Here is a 10,212-nt window from a genome sequence, read left to right on the forward strand (position 1 = left end):
AGAGAAATTGAACTCAGGTGCGATAAACCAGTGTTTTGACAGGGGGGCAAACACTTGTTCACACAGGGCTCTATAGTTTTGGATTTTGTTTTCCCTTAATAATAAAAACCTTCATTTAAAAACTGCATGATGTGTTTACTTGTGTTATCTTTGACTAATATATAAATTTGTTTGACGATCTGAAACATTACAGTGTGACAAACATGCAAAAAGATAAGAAATCAGTAAGGGAGCAAACACTTTTTCACCCCACTGTACATCTGTAGGTTAATTTAGAACAATAAACGCCATCCCATATGGCTACATACAGTAGCAGATGCTTCAGCTACGTCCAAACGTCCACTTTACTGTTTTGAGCACAGACAGGATGGAAGTTGATTCATCTGCAGCGTCTGTGTCATCTGCCAACAGCTGCTAGCTAGCGTTAGCTCCCGAACCGAGAGCTGAGATCAGGGTGCAGAATAATTTTTCAGTCTGATGCTCTTGTCATCAGGATCCTTAGGTCTGCCATGAGTTAGTGATAGCTAGGGTTATCCATTCTGATCTACCACAGTCAGTAAAGTGAGATCTAAACAATTGAAGCAACTTTTTAGCCAAACAAAAGAAGAATGTGTGCAGGTAAATACAGCACCTCCCTCCCAAAATGGCGCCCCCGTCCCAACATTCAACAAGACGTGATGTACTTTCATATTCTCTATTAGTAGAAACAAATGTGTCAGGTATTCTTTTACTGTCTGTCTTTGACACGTTGCTGAACACCAGGCTTTAGGATGGTGACTTCACTGACGAACCTTTAATAACAGTGTCTGTGGTTTGCATTTTTTATTCCAGTCGCTACACTTCAGTTACAAAGGCTGCTTTGTGCTGAGCTCGCTTCTACCCTCTGTGACATCCATCTGAGGTGGAAAGTAACTAAGTACATTTACTCAAGTACTGTACTTAAGGTGTAAACAGCAGTCCTAATCTGTAACGTCCACAGTTTGACTCCCAGCTGCAGGATCCCTGTTGCATGTCGTACCCTCTCTCTCTCAAAATGCCGCAGCAGTAATCTTACAAAGGATTGTCGGAGCTGCTTTGTCATGTCCTACAACATCTGCTGCTTCAGACTGAAATGCTGCAAGATAAATCTGCATGAGGGTGTCCTGCATTTTGCTGCATCATGTCCTATAGGAAATCACTCAGAAACCAGACCGGGCAAAGTAACATGCCATCATGCCTCTGTGACATAATCTGCCCCAGTGCAGTGTGGGATTTATTGGATCACACTCAGTCACTTGGAGAGGCCGCGAGCAGCCGACTGTACTGTGTGATTTCATAAGAATCAGCCTCGTCTTCGCAGCTGTCAGACTTCATCATTGTTCTCAACCTGTTAAATCATTTGTGAGCGTGAGGTCAACCTTTTTCTCTTGACATCAGATGTACCTGAACGTCACATGACTCAGGAATTAGAGGCCTCAGGTGAACCCAGATCTGAAAGTCTGACTCACTCTGTGGACAATCTGTTTGTTGTGTTGGTTGCACGTATGAACCTTCTAAGATGCAGCAACAGTACTATTAGATCCGTGTCTGTGAGTCATCGCTGCGTTTCCCAGCCTTCATTACTGCAGCTCTACCTGGAGCTTCTCTGCTGCTCTTGGTGTTCGCAGTAGGAAGGATGTGATGCTCTGTGTTCCCAACAGCAGCTTAAGCTTTGCAAAGCTTTAAGTTCTCTGAGCACCAGCCGAGGTTAAAACCCATTTTGGCTGTTCGTGAGAGTGTTGTCCTTCAGACAGGTTTTCCACAGTTGCATAGCAACAGCAATCGCCATGACCAGCACTTCCCATGGACAGCGACTCAGCACTACCAGTTACAAAGGAACTGCCTGGTAGACACACGGGACAACTGCAGCCCTGCATCCTGTTGCCTAGGGCACCACCCAGCCCTGTACAAAGACAAGCCACCATCATTCTTAGCACTTCCTGATAGGATGCTCCTAAGATAGTGTTGCCTGGCAACAAACCTGACCGCAGCCAGAGAGCAGAGTGAAAATGTATTCAGAGCCACAAAATTACACAAAAAAAGAACCCCCCCCCACACACACACACAAAACTGAGCTACTTGGTAAGTGATGATTAGTGCAGCAACCAGCTTCACTTTACATAAAGCACAGAGTGTTTTCTGCAAAGTCTGGTACAGAACAACTGATCCTGTTGCTTAGCAAAAGTATCTATTACATAACACAGTTCAGTCAATGCTCCACCAATTATCAGTGTAGAAGCTGTAGCTTAGTTTGTCTGTCTTTGGAGTCTCACACACTCACTGCCCTCCTGCAGTATGTAAATTCCCACTACAACCTGTCACTCTATAGCCCTGTTAGTTGATAATAGGATGGATATACTGTAAATCAGCCCTGTACAACCGCCAAGTGCACTTTCTCAATGCAGTATGAATGCACAGGGGTATCAGCTGCCCCTCTTCTTTGGAGGTAGAAACACTCTCACCTCTGTACTGGTAAAATGCTTTACAGCAAAACACATTCAGCAAACCAGTTCTGCCTTACAAAACTGGTGTCTGCATTTTTGCGCCAGCGAAAAGCTTCCAGGTTAAATTTAGCATGTGGGCACATATTTCTAGACTTGCACACAACCTGCAAAAGGGAAGCTGCAAAGTTAGTAGTGATCAAAGTCAAAATTTAACACAAGTTTTGGCAAACCAAACAGTGGGACGACAGGCTGGCAGCCAAGTCTCACTGTGGGAAAGTATCGAGATGATGCCATAGCACTGTTTTCAGATCAGTAATAGTCACAGTCAAGGTTTAGAGGCATATAGTATGTTACACATTAGACATGACAACACCTCATCTTTAAAGAGGGTTTTGCAATAGCAATATCACTGCTGTGAAAGAAAGTGCATCTGAGGGAGGTGAAAAGCCCTGCTCAGCAGTGTTCAGTGTGGCATCCTGTGTCATTTTCTCTAATAAAATAAAAGTTCATCATGAGATTTGTTAACCATTTTCAATGTGATTCCAGTTGGTCTCCAGTGAAAGTTGCCAGCATTTAACAGGTAGACTGCCTGTATTTCAACCCACTGCCAACATCTGGTTTACCTTCCTCTTGTGCTATGTTTGGCTTTGTTTGTAGTAAATATATTTTAAATTGCAACTTACGATTTGTGGTGGTGGAGGGTGTGGGCATGGTGGTTGTTGGATGCGTTGGCTTTGTGCAGGCGCTCAAGCCTCTCTTTCTCTTTCTCTACAAAGTTGGTGTTGGTGCCGGTGCTGGTGGAGGGCACCCGGGTCAGTCGGCTGTGGGCACGCGGCTGATCTCTGGGTGGGATCGGAGGAGGGGGAGGTGGAGCTGAAGAAGAAATCGGGGCCGGGATCTGGGTTGGGATTGAGATGGAGGTCGGGGCTGAAGCTGGAGCAGGAGCCGGGATGGAGGTTGCACTGGAGCTGTTGGTGCTGTTGTAGGAGTGGTGGTGCTGCTGTTGGTGCTGGTGGTGGTGGCTGTGGTGGAGGGGAATGGAGGAAGGAGGCTGGGGAGGAGACTGGTGTTGGCTGTTGTGGTGGTTCTTGGAAGAAATGGATGTTGATATGTTCTGAGTAGGTGGCGGCGGCGGAGGCGGAGAAGGGAGATGAGGCTCCTGAGGAGGAGCAGGTGGAGGAGGAGCGACAGGTTGCCGGTCCAAACGCAGGTCCTTGTTCTCCTGGCTGAGCCGGTCCAGTTGGACCTCCAGCTCCTCAATTCGGCGCCGTTGTGTTTCTAGAAGCTTCTGCTGGCTCTCGATGATGTTGTTGAGTTCGAGAAGGTACTCCACGGCCCGGTTGGGGCTCTCTGGGCTGCCCTGGCCTGGGCCTTGGTTAGCATCCATGACTAGCTGGTCTGAGAGTTAGCACACAAGTTAATAGGAACCTTGGGGAAATGCCAAGTTCACTAATGCAAATTTGAAACTAAATGCTGGCTGGTCCTGTCAGTTAGATGCCAGTAGTGCACTGGCAGCTAGCTCTGAGGCTAAATCCTCAACCTCTGCACAGGATGAGATGCTGCTCGAGTCACAGCTTCTTCACTCACTGAGTGCTAGATACCAAAGGGACCAGTAGGGTGTGACAGAGAAATGAGTCAGTAGCCCAAGAGTTAAAACTGATTAAACACAAAGGAGGCTTCAACACAACACAATACAATACCTTGAAATTAATTACTACTCTCTAGACCAAGAGTAGAGCTGCCAGTGTGCTCCGCTGTCTGGTCTACAACCTAAAACCTAACTACAAAACTACACCTTATGGCCCCAACCCCTAAAAACTAAACTACCTTTCACCCTCCCCCCCACCAGAGGTAAGTGGGGGGGAGAGGACTTCTTCTTCTTCTTCAAGATCTGATTTGAAAATCAAGATGGACCTCGTCCTTGTGGGCTCCAAGTGGAGAGGTTTATCGAGTCTTCGACCATCCCCCGGTTCAGTCAGGTGTTCCTGTTGGGACTCATAATGGTTGAAAACAGAACAAGTTTCTAGGAATCAGAGATTGTCTTCTTGTCCCCTGACAGTCAGGACAGTGTCCTTGTCTCTGTGTTTGTCAGTGAGTCACTTGTATCCTCTCTCTGCACTCCATGCAGGAAACCATAACGTTGGTTTCCAAGAAGCAGGCGTGGAGATGATCGCTGACAGAGAGTTTATTTGACCCTCCGAGTCAAAGATACTGTACATGATCATTGTTGAGTGACTGCAGATTGTTCAGCACAAGTGATATTTTGTCCTCCCAGGCTCCAAGTGCTGCAGCAGGAAGGCAGTCTGCACCACCGCGGATGAACTCCCAAACAATACGACTAACGGCCCATTTCCCTGCAGTGCCTCATAATAAAATCCTGGGGTCAGAATCTCTGTGGGAATTTTTTAAATAAAACAGTTTGGAGAGTTTTCTGAGCAGGAATTAAGTTCAGACCTTCTCCTCCATCTGAACAGGCTGGAACCAAACGTTGAGATTTCAACCCAACACGGAGCTCCACAAACTGGCAGTGTAACACCCACTGAAGATCATCTCCTGACAAACATGGAAGAGGAGCGGTTCGCCTGCTCCTGGCCGGTGGGTTCACCTGTGGGACTCAGCCAGGTTCCCTGCAGCCCGTCTGTCAGAGGAAGTGATGAGCAGAGGATGAATCTCATGTCAGATGTCTATCTTCCTCCTGGACGCGGTGAGGCGTTTGGGATCCACCCTTAACATCACGTTGGACGACGCTGTCAGATCCTTCTTCATGTCATCCGTCCATTACATGCAAAAGAAGCAGAGCAAGACAGAGCAGATGAGAAGACAGTGGGTTTTAGAAGAGGAGGCAGCGTTAACAGGAAACAACTTGTGATACCTTCTTGCTTATACATTTGCCTTCCTCTTTTAGTTCATTCACTTAACGTAATTTGATTTTCTCTCCTGTTTGTTCATTTACCTCCTGTCATTTAACTTTTCTTTCTCCAGTGTCTCTTCACTATCACTCTGCTGTCTTCCTGATCTGTCTTTTCTCTCTTGCTCTCTTTCCACCTGTTGTCTTCCTCTGTGAACTTTTCTTTTTCATGTTGCTCTTACTTTACTCCTTCCACTTGTCTGTTTCTGTTTGCTGGCAGTGTGTGATCTCTCAGCGCACAAACACCAATGACATGCTCTGTCTGAGCCATCAGAGAAGAGTCATCACACACCATCAGCCTCTCCTCCCACACTCCATCACTAGCCCTTGTCTGTCTCCTTCTGTCTTTCTTTCTTTCCATTTTCTCTTTGTCACAGTTAGACTTCTTCTCTCTACCAATTCAATCCTGTGCGGTTTTGTGTGCGTCACTAACTCAATGTGACATCTAAAGACAATACAAAAAAACCCAACAGTTTTTATAATTGTACATTAATTGTGTTGATAGATGATCCAGAGTTTTGGTTTGTCATAGATGGACAATGAAACAGACATGTAAAAGGCCCCCCCACCCAGACTGAAGTGGACTCTGTGTGGTACTTTTGGCTCGTTTTAGTTATTTTTATTCTCTTTTTTTGTCCCGTTGCATCTCATTGTGGTTACTGTGGCGCAAGAGATTTTGTGTCTTGCCATATTTGCTTTTCTCTCTCTTTGTGGTTGTTTTGCCCCATTTTTGTTGTTTAGCAACTCATTTTATCCATTGTGCATTTCTTTTTACTTGTTTGTGTCTCTTTGCATTCATTTTGTGCCTCTTTGTAGTAGTTTTTCTTATGTTTTTGGTTATTTTGCATTTCTTTTTTGCACATTTTGGTGAATATTTTGGTCAGTGTTTTACTAGCACCCTTTTCCATAAGGTCATTTAGCATATTTGTGGCTGTTTTGCATCTTTTTTGCTCATTTTGTGTCCCTCTGTAACCCTTTCAAGGCTGCAGTTTGGCTTTTCATCATTTCTAAATTTACCACTCCGTTCACCTCTCCCTTGAGTAGCACTGTCCGGTCACAGTGTTGCCACCATAGGTACAACACATCTGTCAAGCTTTGGATTTCTGCACATGTTAACATAGTGCACGTGGAATTGTAGTAAGAACATTGTTCTGTATGTGAACAGTCTCAAAAACATAAGGAGTGGATTATGTCTGCAAACATTAGCACACGTGGCTAACTAGCGTCCTACAAACCAGCATTACTTCCAACGTTTAAACTCGCCATGTCATTTACTAAACTTGCTTTGTGGACTTTACAGGAGGTTATGTTGTGGGACATTAAGCCAAAATTGTAAACACATATTGGCAAATCCCACTTGAAGCCAAACATTCAGAGTGAGCTGCTTTAGAAACAGTGTCAGCTGTGCGACGCTGCAGCATCACACACTGCCCTCTGGTCTCTATTGCAAAAGGGCCAAACAGTTTCAGCTTCTATGTCTCTCCCTATTAAGCATATTTAATTATTCATGACTCACTAACTGGCCACCATCCCTCTCTGCTTCTCCCTCTCCTCCTCCTCCTCCTCCTCCTCACTCTCTTCTGTGAAGCTGTAGCCTGCACACACACTGGGCTCAGGAGAAAATCTGTTCATTAAAGGCCACCAACAACAAATTGAATAAACAGTATTATATTTTAAAAAAGCCCTATTGTCTTTATCTGAGCATATAAAGTGAGCCACACATAACACAGTGCAGAAAGGCCTTATTTGAGTTATTATCGTTACTATAAATGCCAAATGGATTTGGAATGAAGTTTTATGAGTAGAGCTTTGTTTTCACCTCCGCCCTCCTAACAGCCCACTGTACCACTAACTGGTGAATGTGGTGCAGCATTCAGCAGCTGAAGAGCCAGATGTTTGCCTCAGCAGCTGGTGGAGACCAGACACAGAGCTAAAAGAGAGGGAACACTGGACCGAGTCATCGGGTGGACACAGACAGTGCTAATGAATGATAATACCTGTCCACATCAGATGGACGTGGAAGTTTACCATGTCAACATAAAAAGTAATGATGCAGTATTTCAATGTTCTTTTCAACCAGTGGTCATTCTATGAGGAGGGCTTTTACAGAAATGTGTCATTTTTTGTACTACAAACTTACTTTACGTTTGTTTTAAACCTGAATCGTCACTTTACACAGTAGGTGTTTTATTCCAGGCTGTGTAGGAGGCTGCACTGAGCCTGGGTCGTTTCTATAATTCTGCTCTAATTTAACAGTAGCGGGACTATTTTAATTGACCAATTTTGCAGTCATGTTATCTGGCACCCATGCACACGCACGCACGCATCAGCTCACACAGCCTACTTCCACATCACGTACTGTACATGCACGCACACTTCCACGTGAAAGGTATCACAAACAAACATTCGTGCACCACACATTAAACAGTTAACAAGGGCTGCACATGCACATACACACAAGCACGCATAGACTGGTGCACAGAGAGTTACACGCACATAGAAACGATGCAGCATTCAGAAAAAGGGAATACACACCACGCAGCAGTCACAGATTTCAGAGGCTCCTGCAGAAATGATGGAGGGATGAAGGTGGAGGAGGAGGAGGGAGGACTATCGATCCCCGCTCATGCCTCTCTCTCCTCCGCTGCTGCTGCTACCATCACCTCCCTCCGAAGGGAAAACAAATAAACTACACACACACACACACACTGCTGCTCCGTGGTTTCCCCTCTCTTCTTGCTGTTGATCAGATCATGATTAATTCAATCCCTCGGTCGTTCTCTGTCTCTTTCTTCATTAATTCCTCTGCCCACCTCGCTCCTGCTGCAGCCCCGGCTCTTTCCTTCTCCTTCCTCCTATATTTCTTCTTGTTGCCGAGTCAATATCTTTCTAATTATCATTCCTCTGCGTCCCAGCCGAGCGGTCCGCCGCTGCAGCGCTGCTGACCCCCCTCTTTGTGCGTGTGAACGCAAGGTGCTTTGGTTAAAAAAAAAAAAATCTCCGCTATTCTACTGTAGAAAGAGGAGGAGGAAGAGGGAGGAAGTGTCGAGTCCAGACAAGCTGCCTGGATGGATGGATGGACGGAGGAGGTGGACACACTAATGAAGAAAGGAGGGAGGAAAAGTGTGTGTCGGAAATTGATAGAAAAACGCCCACCGTCACGCACCGACAAACGCAGAGCGCGGGATCACCGCCCAACCAGGAGCATCACAGGATGTTAGAGGCTGTGGTTTGGAACATCTTAGGAACAGGCCGTAGTGGAGGTGGACCTACCAGGAGGTCTGTGTCTGAACGGGGCTCCTACTGACTACATGTTACGAGGACTTACAGCACTACAGTAGAAATACCACAGTGTAAAAATACTCTGTTACAAGCAAAAGTCCTACATTCAAAATGTAGCTTAAGGTACAAAAGTATCAGCACCCAAATCTACCAGCAGTACCAGTACTCATCCAGCAGAACAGCCCGTGTCCCAGTAACGTCTCTGATACTGGATCATAGTGACTAATTACTGTGTCCATCACTTTAATGCTGCAGCTGGTAAAGGTGGAGCTGATGGTAACTACCTTATATACTTATACTGGGAAGTACTTTCCATCCTGCTGGGTAGCTGGTGGATTTCCTACTGGGATCAATAGAGTCTGATGGTTCTACTGGGTTTGGTTTGATTCATCTGGTTCTGGACCTGAAGTCATCAGGTACATGTAGTGTAGTAAAAAGTACACGGTTTGTCTCTGACATGTGGTGAAGTCACAGGATGAAGTAGCAGGACATGGAAATACTCAAGTAAAGTACAGATACTGTATCTCAGAACTGTCCTTAAGTACATCAGTGAATGTACTTGGTTACTTTTCACCTCTGTTTGCAGTCACATTGCCTCTGTGTGGTAGTTTTCTGTCTGAGGTGGCTCTGCATGCTACAGAGGCTCTAACCCTTTGGTTAGGCCAAACCCCTGCACAGACTGTATCCAGGTCACTAACAATTACTTAACTATACTAAATAATATCCCAGTAAATGTACAGAGGCAGCAAAGTGGCCGTTTGGGATGATCACTGGCTCTCATGCTGAACTACAGCAGCTGTATCTGGGGCTGTAATGAGATGTGGCTGCAGGATAGAAAAGGTTTTATAAATCAGATGCTGCACAGCAGGCTGAATAAACGCACATACATTAAACTATATGTTGCAGTAGGTCACACACAGTTGCCACACTGAATACTAAAGAGTCGCAATTAGGCAAATAAAACACATCACACAACACTAGACTGGTTTCTAGGTTGCAGCTGGGCCACAGGTATCAGACCGCGCTGACACCAGCATTACTGTCACTAATCCCACTGGTCATGACCACACATGAAGCTTTCAGGAAACGTTTTCTGGGATGTCAGGAGCACATTTTAGTCTGTGGTCGTTTTCTGTCCGCGCTGTTTCGATATTACACGGATGTGACAGGAAAACCAATGAACTGTCAGCGCTAATTAGTTAATGACAGAAGCTCGACGTCAGTATCTGGGAGAAGTGTTTTAATAAAGCTTGGACATTAAAAATTCAGCAGCGCTCCAGGTGATCTGTTCGGCTGTGTGCGGACACCCATCCACAGCGGAACGCACACGCACGCACGCCGCTATACACACCGAGTTGTCGTCAGGCAGAAACACAAAGCTGGTTAATGAAAGTTTTTCACGATGACTCACCTGTGGTTGCAGTTTTTCCTCCGTCCTCTGCTGTAAAATGTCAGTAATCCCCATCACGCACAGCCTGTCTGCGGGATCCGCTGCTGCTGGAAGCTGTGGCCGCAGACAGCGCCAAAGATCCTCTATGTGCAACAGGAGCGACCACTCTG

The 10,212-nt window shown here is 45.7% G+C and overlaps 1 protein-coding gene across 1 annotated transcript in view; it reads right to left on the minus strand.

Annotated features, from left to right (window-relative positions):
* The window catches only part of LOC109970971 (IQ motif and SEC7 domain-containing protein 2-like), a 139,105-nt gene extending 128,902 nt beyond the window's left edge, over positions 1–10,203 (minus strand). Inside the window, exons 1-2 of the mRNA XM_020618937.1 lie at positions 10,064–10,203; positions 3,146–5,222 (exon numbers count right to left, since the gene is read on the minus strand). Coding sequence (XP_020474593.1) covers positions 3,146–3,849 — 704 coding nt within the window. The 5' untranslated portion in view covers positions 3,850–5,222; positions 10,064–10,203. The remainder of the gene's footprint in view (positions 1–3,145; positions 5,223–10,063) is intronic.
* Positions 10,204–10,212: the final 9 nt, after the last annotated feature.

This window comes from Monopterus albus, unplaced genomic scaffold, assembly GCF_001952655.1.
Source record: "Monopterus albus unplaced genomic scaffold, M_albus_1.0 scaffold212.1, whole genome shotgun sequence".
Taxonomy (NCBI): Eukaryota; Metazoa; Chordata; class Actinopteri; order Synbranchiformes; family Synbranchidae; genus Monopterus; species Monopterus albus.